The 19,008-nt window shown below is 34.5% G+C and overlaps 1 protein-coding gene across 2 annotated transcripts; it reads left to right on the top strand.

The window, feature by feature from the left end:
• The first annotated feature begins 2,572 nt into the window (after nucleotides 1-2,572).
• Nucleotides 2,573-8,781, top strand: LOC145165108 (protein transport protein SEC16B homolog). Of its 2 annotated transcripts, XR_013739895.1 has the most exons (14): nucleotides 2,573-4,829; nucleotides 4,900-5,202; nucleotides 5,293-5,418; nucleotides 5,494-5,616; nucleotides 5,719-5,862; nucleotides 5,956-6,087; nucleotides 6,197-6,331; nucleotides 6,423-6,550; nucleotides 6,640-6,748; nucleotides 6,839-7,165; nucleotides 7,228-7,419; nucleotides 7,500-7,837; nucleotides 7,923-8,517; nucleotides 8,627-8,781. XR_013739895.1 is itself a non-coding variant. In XM_079083747.1 (13 exons), exons 1-13 carry the CDS (start codon nucleotides 3,015-3,017, stop codon nucleotides 8,431-8,433), a joined length of 4,383 nt encoding a protein of 1,460 aa, XP_078939873.1. In that variant the 5' UTR covers nucleotides 2,573-3,014; the 3' UTR covers nucleotides 8,434-8,781. The 2 variants fall into 2 exon arrangements, 1 of the variants encoding a protein (XP_078939873.1); XM_079083747.1 differs by having other exon boundaries at nucleotides 7,923-8,781.
• Nucleotides 8,782-19,008: the final 10,227 nt, after the last annotated feature.

Raw genomic sequence — 19,008 nt, 5'->3', positions numbered from 1 at the left:
GCCAGCCTTGGTGCCTTTGACCCGAAAGTATAGTGAGGGAAACTCACCTTGCAAACTGAACATAACTGATGAGGACCGACTCTGAATCTTAGCTCTCAACACAATACCTACATCCACCAAGTGACCAATTCCATAAAGATCCCAAAATACCCATAATATCCTCAAGGTCCAACTTGGTCAAAGTCAATGGTCAAGGTCAACAGTCCATGTTGACCCAACACGCCGTGTTCCCCTTGGCCATGTCGTGTTCCTCGAGCATCCAAACAGTCGGGAAAACCTCACCCAACACGCCATGTTGACTTACAAACATGCTGTGTTTGCCGAAGTTCCAACAGTTTAATACATTAAGCTGTTTTATTCGACTCCAAGAGCTCCAAAGCTCAGATCTAGATCAAAATGTGATTAAGAAGGATAAAGTTTCCAACTTTATCCATTGGGACCACCAAAAAGGTTCAAAAACTTAAATCATAAGCTTGATGATGCAAGGCTTAACCCAAAATGCACTTAATGCTTAAGGTCTGAAGTTCATCCTTTCCAGAAGTGATTTAAACACCTAAACCATCACAAAGGTTGGTGCTTTTAAGACATACATGTCCAATGTATGTATTGAACCCAAATTAGGTCAAAATGAGGGTTTATGACCTAACTTCTAAGCATGGCATCATAACTCGATTATAGATCCGATCCAATGCACTACTAGGTCACCTTGACCTGGAGATTCATAAAGTTGCAAACTTTATGAGATCTACCCATTCCAACATCCAAGAACAAGAAGAAAAAGGGACAAAACTCAAGATAGCAACTTGAATGATAAAAATCAGATCTTGAACACTTACAAAGGTCCAAAAGAGTGCCAAACTGAAGTATGGAAGCTTGCTTGTTGGATCTTTGCTTCCTTATTCCACATTCTTCATTCTTTTGCTTCAAAAACACTACACTAGCTCAAAAATGAGAGGGAAAGATGATTAGAGTTTTTCTCAAGGTTGATGGGGGCTGAGGGTGAATAAACCCTAACCTTCACTTTCATTTAAATAGGGGGCAAAACCCGAAAAATTTAGGGTTTCATTCCTAGCCATCAAGACGCCGTGTTCCAAGAGGAACACGTCAGGTTGCCTAAATGAAACCCACACCTTTTCCTTAACTAGACACGCCGTGTTGGTGCCTCCAACACGCCGTGCCAATTTCTCAAAAGGGAATTATGCTCAAAGTTGCTTCTCAAATTTCTGGGTGTTACAGAAATGATGAAAAAGATCAGGGGATAACAATTGATCACCTCCATATTCTAAATCCCAAAAACGTATCAACGTGGAACATGTCTAGATTAGTGAGAATTGTCAGGCTTGGGACATTAAACACTTTAGATGAACAGTTGCATAACATGGATGACAAGATGACGAACCAATGACATAAATCAGTGAAATCCAACATAACTAAACTCTCAAATACAACATAACTAAGCTGATTGTGAAAAGAATTTGAACAATTGAGACTAGGAACCCTAAAAACGAAATTCACATTCCAGATGATTGAAAATAATATGGTCGCATTTTGTTTACCTGATGCATGAGCGTGATGCGATAACAGGGGAAGCAAGCTGCGATCGAAAGTAATAACAGGGAAGTAGCAATCAGAATTAAGGTGAGATAGGAAACAACTATCGTAAGTATATATGGTATTGGAATTTACAAGTAAGGGCATTATTGTCCATTTCATATTTATTTTCAATTATAAGGATTTAATGTTATAAAAGGATTATAAACCAATAGAAATTAACAAAAAATAGCTTTAGGTATATATGATATTATAAAACATTAAGAAAGACAAATACGATATTTAGATTTTACGCCCGACAAATACGATATTTAGTTGTTTAACAAGTGCATATACGAAATTTCCCCGTTAAAGAGACAAATCAAATTAACTAGTAAAAAAATAAATAAATTGAAAACTAAAATATAATGAAAGGGTAATTAAAATATAATTAGAAAATGAGAGGATAAATTATATATATATATATATATATATATATATATATATATATATATATATATATATATATATATATATATATATATATATATATATATATACTGATCAATAAAAAAAATAATATGCTTTAATGGTAATAAATGATCATTGTTAATAAGTAATACTAACAACCTTAAAAAAAAACTCCCTCTAAAAATGCTTTAAAAAAGACAATAACAAATAAGTTGCTGTTTAATGACTTTTAATTTATATCTTTAATAACATGTCAAAGTAGGAGTATTATTATTATATAGATGTCGTGTCAATAAAATCTATTGATAAAAAAAAGTAATAAGTAAATTAAGTAAAATGTATTTTTAGATATAACGATTTAATGTATAAATTCCAAATAAATTAGGAGATATGTGAATTTATTTTTAAAATAGTAATATATGTTTTTGTTGATAAACCTAAATAAAATAAATAAAAATGTTGTTATCACTTATCAGTTATTCGATGAAATAGATTAGCTATTTTGATGTACAAAAGTAATTAAGAAGACGGTGAAAAGAAAAAAGAACATTATAATCCACGCGTTGGTGGCTAGTTGAGTCACCTGGTTCGAAATCGAGGGCTTGTCTCTTCTCCAATATTCTCTCTCTCTCTCTCTCTCTCTCTCTCTCTCTCTCTCCATATAGATTTGTATACGTAATACGATTTTCTTCAAATCGTCATATTGGTATCTAAGTTAATTTCGTAATGTATTCATGTCTTTTGGGGATCAATCTTGTTCGATTTTGATGCGCTAAGACTGTTCAAAGGTAAATTTTTGCTCTGGGATTTGGATGATGCAATTCACGGTTGTGTGAATTCTGGTTAGGTGATCCGTAAAACCCTAGCTGGATCTCTCCTGTTTTTAATCTGATATATATCAATTTAGGGTTTTTTCTAGATTTATTAGGAGTTCTTGTTCCGGATCTATAACGTGGTTCTGAACCCAATTGGGATCGAGAGAGGTTTTTTAGGTTAGGTTTTGACTGGTATAGATGGCTTCAAATCCTCCATTTCAGGTGGAGGATACTGACGAAGATTTCTTTGATAAATTGGTCGATGATGACGATGATGATTATAAGGTCACTCCATTATCCTCAGAAACGACCAAATTAGCTGATGGGAACGATTCTGATGATGCTAAAGCTTTTGCTAATTTAGGTATCAGTGATGTTGGCACTGGACTCGAAGATTTGGGGAAAGTAGGTGAAGCTTGTTCTTCCATTGATGGGGATACCAAACATGCGTCAACTGACACTTTTTTAGACCATGGTCGTCCGTTGGTTTCTTCAAATTCATTTGCATTTGATAGCGTGAGTGAAGAACCCAATACTGAGGTAGCTGGTTTGGAGGAGCCTTTGGATTCTACAGCTAGTTGGGATCATGGATCTGGAGGTGGTCCTGGTGTTAAGGAGGTGCAGTGGGCAGCTTTTGCTACTGAACCTGCTGAGAATGATGGTAATGGGTTTGGATCCTACAATGATTTTTTCACTGAATTTGGAGATAGTTCTGTGGATCAAATAGGGAAAGGAGGTAACTTGGTTAGTCGGGAACAGAATGTTGTTATGTCAGGAAGCAGCAATGTAGTAGATGATTCCATGCATAGGAAGAATGTTAATGATTACTCAAATCAATTTCAAGACGTCCAGACTTATGCTTCGGCTGGGGAACAAAGTACAGAGGTCCAAGCTTATGCTACAACTGGGGAACAAAGTACAGATGGTCAAGATCAAGATCCAAACAGCAGCCAGTACTGGGAGAATCTTTATCCAGGATGGAAGTATGATGCAAACACTGGGCAATGGTATCAAGTAAATGAAGGTTATGATGATGTACAAGGGGCTCATGATCCAAGTACTACTTCTGAGTGGACAGAGAAACCAGAGGTTTCTTATTTGCAGCAACAAACAGTCCAATCTGCTGTGGAGGCTGTAGCAGAGAAAGGCACGACTGGAAGTGTCACAACTTGGAATCAAACTAATGAGAGTTTATCATGGGATGAGGCTTCACAAGAAAACAATGGGTATCCATCAAATATGGTTTTCGATCCCCAATACCCTGGTTGGTATTATGACATGAACACTCAAGAATGGTGCTCTTTGGATGCATATAATTCTCAAACACAGGAGCAGGTGAACCAAAATGGGTATTCTGCAACTAGTACTTATTATGGTGGGCAGGATCAGACAAAGAAGCAGTTACAGGTAGGATCTGAAGGACAAGATTACAAGTGGAAAGGGTCTTTGAGTAATGTTGAACAGCAAATGTGGCAACCTGCCCAGAACCAGGTTAATCAAAATGGGTTTTCTGCAACTGCAACTAACACTTACTATGGGAATGATGAGAAAACGTTGGGATCTCAAGTTTTTAGTAGTCAAGGACAAGAATACAAGTGGAATGGGTCTTATAGTAATGTTGAGCAACAAGGATCAAGTATGTGGCAGCCTGATACTGTTGCCAAGAGTAGTGGTCCTATGTCAGATCCTACAGGCAACCAAAATTCCCATGGCACTAGTGAGTTCCCTGCCATTTCTGGAGCCCAATCCTTTGTTCCAAGTGGAAACTTTAACCAGACCACATTCAAGCAAGGCGAGATGATGAATATCCCAAAAACCTATGGCAGTATGAACCAATCAGGTTCAGGTTATTCCCAACAAGTACAACCATTTCACAGTGGTGGTCAGCAAGCAGGAAGGTCATCAGCTGGCCGCCCTCCTCATGCTTTGGTTACTTTTGGTTTTGGTGGAAAGCTAATTGTGATGAAAGACAATGCTGCTGCTGCCCTCATGAACACATCCTATGGAAGCCAGGTCAGTATTTTGGGATTTTTTTTTTTTTCTTTACCTAACCTAACAAATATATATATTTGTTTTGTTGAAGGATTCAAATGGTAGGTCAATTTGTATTCATAGCATGGCAGAAATTTCCAGTGATGTGTCGAGCAGTGGAGCAGATTACTTTCAAAGTCTAGGTCGGCAGTCATTTCCTGGTCCACTGGCTGGTGGAAATGTTGGGGGTAAAGAGCTGAGTAAATGGATTGATGAGAGGATCACACACTCTGAATCTTCTAACATCAATTACAGGGATAGTCAAGTTCTGAGGCTGCTCCTTTCTTTACTCAAAATAGCTTCGCAGCATTATGGGAAATTGCGTTCTCCTTTTGGTACCGACTCCACATCAAAGGTAAATCCCATTGTCTTGCCAATTGCCAATTGCCACACAAGTGATTTGTATGAACATAGAATTTGGTTTGGTATTTTGGAACTTGAACAGGAAAATGATGCTCCAGAAGTTGCTGTTGCTAGACTGTTTGCATCTGTGAAGAAGAGCGGTGCAGAATTCAATTATGGCCACTTCACCCACTGCCTGCAGCAATTACCTTCGGAAAGAGAGACTCAGGTATTCATAATATTTTTATGTATATATATATATATATTTTGTTTGCTTCCAACACTTATGGATATATGTGATTAGGCAACAGCCTCTGAAGTCCAAACTCTGCTGGTTTCTGGTAAAAAAATAGAGGCTCTTCAATGTGCACAAGAGGGTCAACTCTGGGGGCCAGCACTTGTTCTTGCTGCACAACTTGGTGATCAGGTCAGGTCTTGACAGTTTTTCATGCAGAAAGTATATTTTCCTTTCCTTTGATGTATATATATTATTAATTCTTGTATTGTATTGTGTTTTGTTTGCTTGCAGTTTTATGTGGATACTGTTAGAAAAATGGCTCTTGGTCATTTAGTAGCAGGGTCACCTTTGCGGACGTTGTGCCTACTTATTGCGGGTCAACCTGCAGATGCATTTTCAACGGAGACTACTGGTGCTGTAAATATGTCTCAACAGGTAATCATTAATTCTGTTTTATTAAAATGAGTTTTTAGCTATTATTATGTAAAGCATGATAAGAATCTCTGGTCATTTGTTACTTTGGTATAGGCTGAAGGTGGTGGTAATTGTATGATTGAAGACTGGGAAGAGAATTTGGCAGTGATTACGGCTAACAGAACCAAAGATGATGAACTTGTCCTTATCCATCTTGGTGATTGTTTGTGGAAGGAGAGGAGTAATGTAAGCAGCAGCTTAATTTCCCTTTTATGTGATTTTGATTCTTGCGTTTGATTTTTTTTTTTTTTTTTTTTTTTTTTTTTTTTTTTTAAATTTTGAATAAATAAATTAGATTATGGCGGCACACATTTGCTACTTAGTAGCAGAAGCAAACTTTGAGGCGTATTCAGACACCGCTAGACTGTGTCTGATCGGTGCTGATCACTGGAAACATCCCAGGACATATGCGAGTCCAGAAGCGATTCAGGTGCCATTCTCAAATCTCAGAGAAGTGAGGTGTTTGGTCTATTAGAATATTTATTGGTTTTGAAATAACTTGTACCTGTGAATGCATCCAGAGAACTGAGGTGTATGAATATGCAAAACTTCTGGGGAATTCTCAGTTCACCCTGCTACCATTTCAACCATACAAGCTTGTATATGCTCACATGTTGGCTGAAGTTGGAAGAGTGTCCGACGCATTAAAGTACACAATACATACAAAACACTCCCCTTTCTTATTCAGCAGTATTTATTTATTTATTTTTGACATATTTATTATTATAATTCATTCAGGTACTGCCAGTCAGTATCAAAATCTTTAAAAACAGGACGAGCTCCTGAGGTAGAATTATGGAGACAATTGGTTTCGTCTTTAGAGGACAGGATAAAAACTCACCAACAGGTCTATATAATGAATAATGAATAATGAATGTTGTTCATCTTTGGTAAAGTAAAGTGGAATTCTAAAATTGCTTTTTTGGTGTGGTGACAGGGTGGATTCTCTACAAACTTAGCTCCTGGTAAATTAGTTGGTAAGCTGCTCAACCTTTTTGATAGCACGGCACATCGTGTAGTTGGGGGGCTGCCGCCACCTGTACCATCAACATCAGGTGGAGGTTTCGACCATCATCATCATCATCATCAGCATCAGCCACCATCACGGGGGGTATCAACCAGTCAATCAACAATGGCAATGTCGTCATTAGTGGCGTCTGCATCAATGGATCAGTGGTCAGACGACGGAAACAACAGAAAGATAATTCACAATAGAAGTGTTTCAGAACCCGACTTCGGTCGATCTCCTAGGCAGCAGCTTCAGGTTGGTTGCTAACTTCATTCATAAATCATATCCCATTCCAATTGATTAATTTTAATTGACAGGGTGGTGCTGACACATCATCATCTTCAAAGGAAAACTCTGCTGATTCACAAACTAAATCATCATCTGCATCTGCATCTGCATCTGCATCTGGGATGGGGATTACTTCACGTTTTGGTCGCTTCGGTTTTGGATCCCAGCTCTTTCAAAAGACCGTGGGATTGGTTCTAAAGCCACGTGGTGGTGACAAACAGGTAAACAGCCATATTCATCTACATTTACATCTACATCTACTAAAATAAATCATCTCTTTTTTCCTTTTTTTTATTTGTAGGCGAAATTGGGCGATACAAATAAGTTTTATTATGACGAGAAACTTAAGAGATGGGTAGAAGAAGGTGTTGATCCGCCAGCAGAGGAAGCAGCCCTTCCACCACCACCAACAATGGCAGCCTTCCAGAATGGAACACCAGAATACAACTTAAAGACTGCTTTAAAGAGTGAAGGCTCTCACTCTCACCTAAGCAATGGGAGCTCAGATTTCACAAGCCCAATGCCCATGCCCATGGGAGGACACACTTCAGGAATTCCACCACTTCCTGCCACCACCACCACCACCACCACCACCTCCAATCAGTTCTCTGCACGTGGAAGGACTGGCGTTCGTGCAAGGTGGGTGATTGTTTTTTGTGTTGATATTAATATTAATATTAATAATAATTTGGATAATTGATGAATGGTGTTGGCACTTGGGCAGGTATGTTGACACTTTCAACCAAGGTGGTGGAAACCCTACCAACTTGTTCCAGTCACCACCTCCTGCTTCAAACATCAAACAAACTACAAACCCAAACCCAAACCCTAAGTTCTTTGTTCCCACAGCTTCAGCATCAGCATCAGCAGCCCAACAGTCAGTTGAGCCCTCTTCTGTTGATACCACACAAACACAACCAATAATTCCTGATTCCTTTTCTTCTGTAAACAACTACTCCTCATTCCAATCTTTTCCAAATCCATCTTCCATGAATGTGATGGCCAAGCACAAGTTTGCAAGCATGGATAATGTTTCAGAAGCCGGAACAGCAAAATTCGCAAATCATGCCATGTCACCTGCCTCACGAAGAACAGCTTCATGGGGTTCTTTCTCAGACCAGGCCCAGAAACCATCATCATTCATGCCCATGCCAATGCCACGGGAATCTGGTATGATGCAGTCCCACTCATCCTCACATATCATAGATGATGAGCTTCAGGAGGTGGATCTTTAAGGGTGTAAATATACATATCTATATATCTATTACCCAACTTGGAGATGTTTGTTATAAAGAAAGAGACAGAGAGAGAGCAACAAGGTTAAGTTTTTTTTTTTTTTTTATTATATATATTTTTTTATTATAAGGATTTGTATGTTGGAAGTGCATGCATCATATCATGTACTTAGTTGTTTACTTGTACTTGTAGCGAGTGATTGAAGTGATAGGTTTTGTTAAATTTTGGAGTGGTGGTTTGGTTTCTGCCTTGATAACACCAGAAAGAAGGGAGACGGACCACCGCTGTACATTACAGTAAGTACATTACAGTTAAAACTTAAAATTCCCTCCCTCCAGTTTCAAATACTTCTTGGGGAATCAATCTGATCCTAGCTAGTGTGCAATAGTTTTTTTTCTTCTTTACTTTATATTTATATCACGTAGGGATTTTGTGTTGCTTTTACAAAATCTAGCAAAAGGTTAATCACAACCAATTATGCATACTTTCTTACTATTTTTTAACTGTATTCACAATTTCTTTTTTGGCTTCTCATTGCAACCACCATGGCATTCAATTTGATGGGATTTTTTCATGACATTGCGTCCGTTTCCGTTTTCCACATCATATGACAAAATTACCCTATTAGAATACACTCTGATGATAATGATTAAATGAGAACCCAAAAGAAACTTTAATTACCTATTGAATACATTTAAACATAAATGGCATAAAAAACAATTTGTGTGTTATTTGTTGTCATTTTATAATGTTAACACAAGCCATCTTTTTGGAGCCAAACCTTTGTCTCCAGAGAAATAAAAATTGGAGTTCTTTCTTGGTCCGTTTCTCCCACGTCCACTTCAAATTCCCTCCAGTCTTGGAGCTTGTATTTGTATGGGGCCAGGAGTACATGCTATTGAAATGTGGATGTGCATTTTAGAAAACTGACCTACTCATCATGTTCATTACTGCTTTTTATTTTGCCATTTTAAACATTTCTATACGTTAAATATCCAGCCAATGGTTGCAATATAAACGTGTTCAAAACTTAAAATTTGATTCTTTTAATTACTTTATGATTGTGCTCTTTTTAGTTGGTTGTAACCACAAAGGAAGGATACGAGGCGTTGATCAATATTATTTGGTCGATAAGAAAAAAGGTCATCCCGTAAAAAAGTTATGTTTCTATTGCAAGAAATGCATGTTAAATAAATAAAGAAATACAATTAGCACACTTACATAATAAACAAATTATATAAAGACCAAGATCTTGTATGATAAAACTCAATAAAAAAAAAATGTTCCATGATAGATATAACAATTAATGTCTTTTCAAGATAGACTACAAAAATGAGTCATTTGTATCCGATGAAAAATCACTAAAGTTCCACACACATATAAAATTATAAGGCTAAAAGAACGATGTCAACAATCTTTTTTAAGTCTTAATAATATCTTCATAAACATTTAGAATTTAGAATGACTATATCTTTTTTTTTTTTTTTTTTTTTTTTTATCTAAGAAGCTTCCATATAAAATTAACGTGTAAAATTTTTTTTGGTTAAATATATGGAAATAGTATAAAATTATAAGGCTAAAAGAACGATTATGTATTATTATTTTTTTAAGTCTCTTAATAATATCTTCATAAACATCTGGAATGATTGTCTTTTTTTTTTTTTTTTTTTTTTAAATCTAAGAAACTTCCATATAAAATTAATGTGTAAAAAATTCTTTGGTTAAATATATAGAAATAGAACACAACCTCACGAATTTGTTATTATAGTTCAACTATACACGATAAACAAAGGAGATATATTAGCTTATAGAAAACACACAACACTTTTGGAAGATTTTTTTTATATATTTGGATGGATTTTGTGGTCACACACACTTATGTCAATTGTTTAGTTTCAATGTAACAATTGCGTATATGATATGACTCTGTTGTCATTTTGTTAATATAATATATACCATCTTATATAAATATTAAAATGAATAAATGTGCATGTTGTAGAGAACAAAATATTTTAAAAAGTAATATTTTAAGTTATAAAAATGATGATTTTTTTAAACATTTTAAATAACAATTGATGTTGTTTGATAAAATTTAAGTGCATGATACTTTTTCCCCTTTTAGATTTGAAATTTATTATCATTTTGTATTTAAAATTTAAATAAGTAAAAGAGTTACCAATTTGGTGCATCCAAAATACTAATTAAATATCAACTTAGATTTAAATTGAGTTTAGTCGTGTAAAGCTCGATGGCGAGCCATATATAACATACATTATTTTGGAATCGATACCATCAACTCATCGTTAATTGTATACTTAAAGTTTTTAGATTTTTAATGACAATGACTTTATCACCCTATATCTTTATTTATGGGTAAAAGTCCAACATGTTTTTACCTAACAATACAATTTAAATATGAATATTAAAAAGTAGTACTTATAAAAAAGTTATACATAATTGTAGTCACCCATACGATGTAAATCATAGTTAGTGGTTGTTAAAAAATTAGTTTAAACTAATTTTATATTATCATTAAATTATTATGTATATGATTTTGGTATAAAATTAATATAAAACTTTAAATTTATATGTTATAGATAATGAAAACAAACTAATTATTTTTAATCAAACTAATATTTATATTTATATCATTTGTGGTTAAAGTTAAATCCTTTATATTTGACATTATTAATTTGATTTTTTTATTAACTTTCATACTTATGTAAAAAAATAACTATAATACTTTTTTCTTGTTCATATTTATTGAGTTATAATAGGTAAAGTTATAAATAACTTAAACATGATTAAGACTATATTAAATCAATATTATATTTATTTTTTATTAATATTTGAAAACTCTAATGAGGTGTATTAATGTAGAAGGAAGTTGAATAGTATGGTGGTTTCAAATTAATTTAGTAAAAGATAAATGATTTATCTTTAACCATATTAAAAACCGAAAAAAATGACATCTTATATATATACTAGGCGAATACCCGCGCGTTGCGCAGAAACACCTATATAGTTGAAGTCTTTACAAATATATGTTTTTTTTAAATATTACAATAGCGTTGTTGTTAAATTTGATATAATAATTTGTATACTAAATTGATATAATATATTGATTATTTTGAACTATATGATAATATATACATCTATTATAACTTCATAATCTCAATCATTTGAATGACTTCTACCCGCGAGTTATACATGAATAAAATTCAATATAATATATGGTTTAATGTTATTTATAGTTGTTGTTATTGTTAATTAATTTTTTAAAATTTATTTGTTTAATGTTTTAATTTCTATCATTATAAACATCAAACATTATTTTTTGATTTTAAAGGTAACAATATACTCATTTATATAGAGTTATTTTTAACTATTGTTATTGTAAGTTGTTTTAAGCTACTTATTTGAAAACTTTTAATGATTATACAAATATCTTTAGGAAATATTTTAGTTAAAATGAGATTACAATTTAGTTTTTGCATTTATCACTACAATTTATCACTTTTAACTATTTACAAAATATTCTTTGATTTTTTAAGTGGAACTAAAATTTATATTTAAGTTGACATTGTAATGCGAAGAAACACTTATATAGTTGAAGTCTTTACAAATATATGTTTTTTTAAATATAACAATAACGTTGTTGTTAAATTTGATATAATAATTCGTATACTAAATTGATATAATATATTGATTATTTTGAATTATATGATAATATATGTACATCTATTATAACTTTATAATCTCAATCGTTTGAATGACTTCTACCCGCGAGTTACACATGAATAAAATTAGATATAATATATGGTTTAATGTTATTTATAGTTGTTGTTATTGTTAATTAATTTTTTAAAATTTATTTGCTTAATGTTTCAATTTCTATCATTATAATTATTTAAAACATCAAACATTATTTTTTTATTTTAAAGTAACAATATAACCATTTATATAGAGTTATTTTTTAACTATTGTTATTGTAAGTTATTTTAAGATACTTATTTGAAAACTTTTAACGATTATAAAAATATCTTTAGGAAATATTTTAGTTTAATTGAGATTACAATTTAGTTTTTGCATTTATCACTACAATTTATCACTTTTAACTATTTACAAAATATTCTTTGATTTTTTAAGTGGAACAGAAATTTATATTTAAGTTAACATTGTAACGTTATATTTACGTTAACAATTTAAATATTTTGTCCAAACTGTTCAAAAGTTGTAACTTTAAACTGATAATGGTTTACATATAACAACATATTAAATCTAATAAATTAAGTATAATATGTTAAAAGTTAAAGACATAACTTTATAAGTAGAAGTAAATATATTATTTTAAAATTGAAAATTAGTTTATTTATGATTACACTTTAGATTTTATATTTATTTAACCTTATTAACCAACTTATAATCATTATTAGAAAGACACTACAACTTATCACTTTTAACTATTTACAAAATATTCTTTGGGTTGTTTAAGTTAAACTAAATTTTATATTTAAGTTGACCCTGTAATGTTATATTTAAATTAATAATTTAAGTACTTTATACAAATTGTTCCAAAATTGTATCTTTAAAATGGTAATGGTTTACATCCAACAATATATTAAAACTAATAAATTAAGTATAATATGTTAAAAGTTAAAAAACATAACTTTATAAGTAGAAGTAAAGATATTATTTTAATATTGAAATTTAGTTTATATATGATTACACTTTAGATTTGATATTTTTTAACCTTACTAACCAACTTATAATTATTATTATAAAGAAATTGAAAAGTAATGGGAGTTTCAAATGAATGTGGTGAAAGGAAAAATGCTTCCTTTATGATATATTATGATATGTATATATATATATATATATATATATATATATATATATATATATATATATATATATATATATATATATATATATATATATATATATATAGAGAGAGAGAGAGAGAGAGAGAGAGAGAAAGAGAGAGAGAGGGAGAGAGAGAGAGGAAAGTTCGTTTGAGAACTTAAAAATTTGTGAGAATTGCGTCTAAGCTAGATCCGACCAACATTTTTCGAAACCAACACCACTATTGGACTCCTAGAGCTGCGTAAGCCAGATCTAAGCTCCAAAAACAAAGAGTCGACGAACGTTTTTTTGAAATGTGCCCAGACAAATATTCAAAAATGGTTGCAACATCCCAAAATTCAAGACCAAAAATTTCATTTTTAAATCATAAATAAACCTTAGCTATCAAAATCATTTCGTCAAAACACAAGTCATAGTATCTCAAAACATCAGAAACGGTATATATATATATATATATATATATATATATATATATATATATATATATATATATATATATATCAGAGTAAACATCTAGGCTGAAACATCATGGTGTGTGCAATGCAGTCATCCCGAGCTCTTCCATTTGCTACCAGAAGTACCTGAAACCAAAACTGAAAACCGTAAACACGAAGCTTAGTGAATCACCCCAAACTACCACATACCATACACATAACATACTACTAGGAGATACAGGCCTCGCCCACACTCAAGGAGATACGGGCCTCGCCCACACTCAGATAACGGGCCACATCCTAGGAGATACGGGCCCCACCCACACTCTGTGAGATACGGGCCCTGCCCACACTCAACTAACTAAGAGATACGGGTCCCGCCCACACTCTGTGAGATACGGGCCACACCCACACTTAGCTAATCATGAGATACAGACCCCGCCTACACTCAACTAATCATGAGATACGAGCCCCGCCCACACTCAAATAATAATGAGATACGAGTCCCACCCACACTCACATACATAAACAAACACATACAAGTATCACACAGACAACAAATACACAACCTTCCAACATACCATAACCACACACAAGTAATGATGAGATATGGGCCCCGCCCACACTCGAATAATAATGATATACGAGCCCCGCCCACACTCACATACATATAATCATATAAACATTCCAACACATGCGAAAATCACAAAGATAATGGCATACAGCACAATCAACGGGCCCCACCCACATACAAGTCATATATGCATAACCTGATACTAGCATATAAAATAATCAACGGGCCCCGCCCAACATACATATCAATACATACACATGCCAGGGTCACGCATACAACTGGCATCCTAACATAATAATCATGGGCCGACATTGGTGCCTTCGACCCGCTAAACACAGTGATGAGACTCACCTTGTTCTGCTGAAGTCCCGCGGATAAAACTCTAGCTTCTGGAATGCAGATTCCCAAACTGTCAACATCAAAACAACACCCAATTAATAATCGGGTTCCAATACATAACCATAAGTCCATGCTTGGGGTGAAAAGACTACATTACCCCCAACCTAGCTTGGTCCAAGCCCAAGGCCCAAACTCACACTCTGAAGGCCTAAAAAGCCAAACAATGAACCAAGGCCCAACATATGGCCCAATTTTCCAAATTGGGCCAAAACCCCTTACATGGGCCTTACCCTAAAGCCCATCCAAATATCCTAGTCCATACACTTGTTCATAGATGACCCATTAAGAATCCAAACACCTAAGCCCAAAAGAAGGCCCAACTTGAAGCCCAATCATAAATAGGGTTTTTCACATAAAATGGCGATTAGGGTTAAGTGTTCTTACTTAACCCATTAAGGACTTAATCCATTAAGTCCATCATCCCACTAGACCAATCATACAATGTGATCGGGCATAAGTCACAATTCCAATCTAACGGTCCAAAACGTGGGTCCCGACAAATCCCAAATAATGGTTTCCAAGATTAGGGTTTTCTAAACCCTAACTAGGGTTTCCAACCCAACCACAAGCTAACTAAGTCCAAGATTAAGCTATTGGGCCGATTAGGGTTTCACTAGGTCGAGCACCACCCACTGCCACCTCGGGCGGTGGTGGTCAACGGCGGTTCACGATGGTAGCCACCACCTCACGACGGTGGTTGTCACACCCCAAAACTGGAACGACGGAAACGTTCTGGGGCGGAGGACGTCATGTTTAGTATCACAAGACATGCATCATAGTAAGCAAAGTAATAAACAACCATTTCATTTAGAAAGAAAGTGTTTACAAAGTATGTGATTCACATAATATAGAATACATAGCAAATAACAAAAAGACATGAAGCTATACTGCTCCATCTTCTGAATCCCAGTGCGCGAACCTGTCTACTGGTCTCCTGAGAATACAAGTTATTTTGAAAGTGTAGATCAGAATTTAAGCTGGTGAGTTCATAAGATTTTAGTGATGTCGTAAGTAGTAAGAAAGTTTGTAGAAAGTTGTAGTAAGTTGTAGTAAGTTCTTGTTTAGAAAAGTTTTCTTGTTCCTCCAGAAAATCCTATATTTCCTGCTTTGATGAAAGATAAGTAAAAATGACTCTACAGTCCTTTCTATGAGTATTAAATGGATACAAGTTATATAAAACCCAGAGTAAACAAACAATCGGTTGTGTGTATCTGCCCTAAGCCCACAACCAAACAAGGAACAGGAAATGAGGCGGAAGACACACATCCCATTGTTTGTTAGATCATCGTTGTATATAACCCCTGCGTATTCACTCGGTACTCACAGAGTTAACTGTAATAGTTCCTTTATATTTGATGAAAGATCCTTCAAGAAAACCCTTATTTCTTATAATAAAATGATAAGCACAATAGTTCCTTCTATAATCACTTAGTTTATACTAGTTATATATAATCTAATATCGAACAGATAGTTAATTGTGTGAATCTGCCCTAAACCCACAACCAAACAAGGAACAGGGAATGAGGCGGAAGGCACATATCGAACTACCTATTGGATATTAATTATATATAACTCTGGTGTATAAACTAAGGTATTATAGAATTAACCACCTAAGGTCCTTTAAGTTTTATTGGTTTAATAAAATGGATTAAACCCTTTACTGGTTAAGTTTCTAGTTTTGTATTCCAAAAGTTCTTCATTTGAAAAGTATGTTTTGTACTAGAAAATGGTGCATTGAATTAGTGTCCTATGACCTGACCCATACATGGTACCCCTTATGATTACTTGGTGTATACGGAACATATATATAGCTAGGCTCGGATAGATAGTAGGCTGGGTGTATCTGCTCTAAGGCCACAACCAAACAAGGAATAGGAAATGAAGCGGAAAGCACACATCCTACTACCTGTCGGACCCGATTAATATATATCCCTGAATGCATACACTAAGGAATCATAAAGTTAGAATTATAGATCCCTTTCTACTGAATGTACTAGACTCGACTGTTCTGTGTGTCGTTTGTAAAATGTAAGTTTTCCCTAGTTTATAACTATCTTGACTCGAAAATAGTTTGTATTAACTTTCAAGTGGAACTGTCACAAAATGAAAGTAATGGGAATTTATAAGTACACAGTTGTCTTTTGAATTGACATACTGCAGTACTGATTACCTTAAAACATGTTTGTTTTAGTAAGGTCATAATGTGAAGGCTAGTACCCATACTATACGCTCTCCCTGTCAAGAGATTCTGGGAACCAAACGCGACAATGAGTTAGTGATTCATTGGTATAATTAGATCTTGTAGTTGTTCTATGCTATAACATCTTAGTATGTTCGTTCTGTTATAGTATGTAATGCCCGTGTTTCTAGACTAGGCATTAATATTGACATGATAGTCTAGGTTAACCTTTGTGACTCATTTTGTAGAAATGAAAAGGAATTATGTGAATATTATGTGTTTTATGCTTAATTATTAGGGTTTAATTAATTAAGACTAAAAATGAGCGTCGAAAATAAATATTAGATAAATGCGATATTTATTAAGAAATATGTAGTGGTCGTGACAAGGATTACGGATATATAAAGAATGCCGAAATCCGAGTTATAACGAAGAAGTTATGACCTGTCGAAGTTTCGCGACAAACATGCACGGTGCCGAATGTCGTAAAAAGTGAGTTTTTGATAAACTACTTTTTAGCCTTAGTGATCTAAACGAAACTTGTAGTATTCGTTAAACCGAGAAGTTCGATAAAAAGAACGCCCAAATCTGACTTCGTATGAGAAAGTTATCATTTTTCGAAGTTTCAGCTTAGCAGTAGACAACTAAAAACTAGAATTTTAGATCGAATGATTTTTAGCCGACACGACCTAAACGAGAATCGAAGGTCTCGTCATTAGTAGCACAACGGTAAAAAGTCTGACGAAAACGGACGTCGGATGAAGAAGTTATGAATTTTTAACGTATTTCCTGTCCCGGTCTGTTAAAAATAATAATATAAAAATTAAAGTCAAAATTAGCCGACGAAGTCTAAATGAAAGTTGTAGAGTGTAACTTTACCTATGCGTGCATATAATGAACGTAAAAAACGGAGCTCGTATGCGAAAGTTATGGATTTTAGAAGTTTTGGCGCGAAAACCGAGAAATTTCGCATAGGTGGCTTCGGCCACGTCACCTTCGCTTAGAGCATGCCACGTGTCCGAAAATGTGCTGAGTCATCCGAGCTGCTGAGAAAATCCGAAGTGGTCCAATGCCTGTCCGACGCGTGTCCCATTCCTCGTGTCCGAGTCTCACAGGAGGAGCCACGAACCCCCTACTTCGGATCCTAGGCCGCGGTCCAATCAGGAGGCGACACCGAGCTTTCGCACGCGCAACCCATGTGCAGCCACCTGCGCACCCTCTCTTGCGGACCCCACCCTCCTTAAGCTAACTTTGGACCCTATAAATAAGAGGGGTATGCGAGCCTTCTCGGTTACTTTTGGAGTTTTGTCACTTTTAGCTCATTTTTCCATATTTTCTTCATCTTAACATCCCCTAAAGCTCCGGTATCGATTATAACCCCCGGAATACGCCACGAAGAGCCCGAGAAGCCCGAAAAATTTATCTTTTCGGTTTCGAAGCCCGACCCTTCGCAGAGCCCGGTTTCTCAATAAAACTCCTGGTTTTATTAGAAACGAACGTTTTAGGAAACGAATTGCTGCCCGATTATCATCAAATCATGTGAGTGTATAGTCACTTTCATCTTACACATAGATATGAAGTATTTTATATAAAATACGTGATATGTGTATATATGTTGTTCGTTTATTTGAGATGGATGTTAAATGAATGTTTTATACATGTTTAAAATCATTTAATATATATATATATATATATATATATATATATATATATATATATATATATATATATAATCTTCAAATATGTTGGGTAAAACATGGGTAGATAAAGTATGAGGGATGAAAGTACAGTATAGATGTACGTTGGTAGCTATAAATTTAGTACAGTATAGATGTACGTTGGTAGCTATGGATTTAGTATGTTGGCAGCTATGGACTTAGTGGCTGTTGTATAAACCTTGGCGACGATGTGACTTCGTGCCTATTTGACATAAATTGTTGAAGGAAAACAATGTTGTCACCCCGGTGTTTGTTTTATTTGACATAAATTGCTGAGGGAAAGCAATGTTGTCATCTAGGTGTTTGTTTTATTTGACATAGATTGCTGAGGGAAAGCAATGTTGTCACCTCGGTGATCGTTTTATTTGACATAAATTGTTGAGGGAAAAGAAATGTTGTCACCC

The sequence above is a fragment of the Lactuca virosa genome, chromosome 3 (genome assembly GCF_052849685.1).
Source record: "Lactuca virosa cultivar CGN04683 chromosome 3, Lactuca_virosa_CGN04683_v6, whole genome shotgun sequence".
Classification (NCBI taxonomy): Eukaryota; Viridiplantae; Streptophyta; class Magnoliopsida; order Asterales; family Asteraceae; genus Lactuca; species Lactuca virosa.
This window is presented reverse-complemented; position numbering and strand designations above follow the sequence as displayed.

Excerpts from the sequence above, each read along its gene's own strand:
- LOC145165108 (XM_079083747.1), top strand. The coding sequence starts at position 3,015 with ATGGCTTCAAATCCTCCATTTCAGGTGGAGGATACTGACGAAGATTTC. Across the intron at positions 5,203-5,292 it reads GTACCGACTCCACATCAAAG|GAAAATGATGCTCCAGAAGT; the intron begins GTAAATCCCATT and ends GAACTTGAACAG. Across the intron at positions 6,749-6,838 it reads GGATAAAAACTCACCAACAG|GGTGGATTCTCTACAAACTT; the intron begins GTCTATATAATG and ends GTGTGGTGACAG.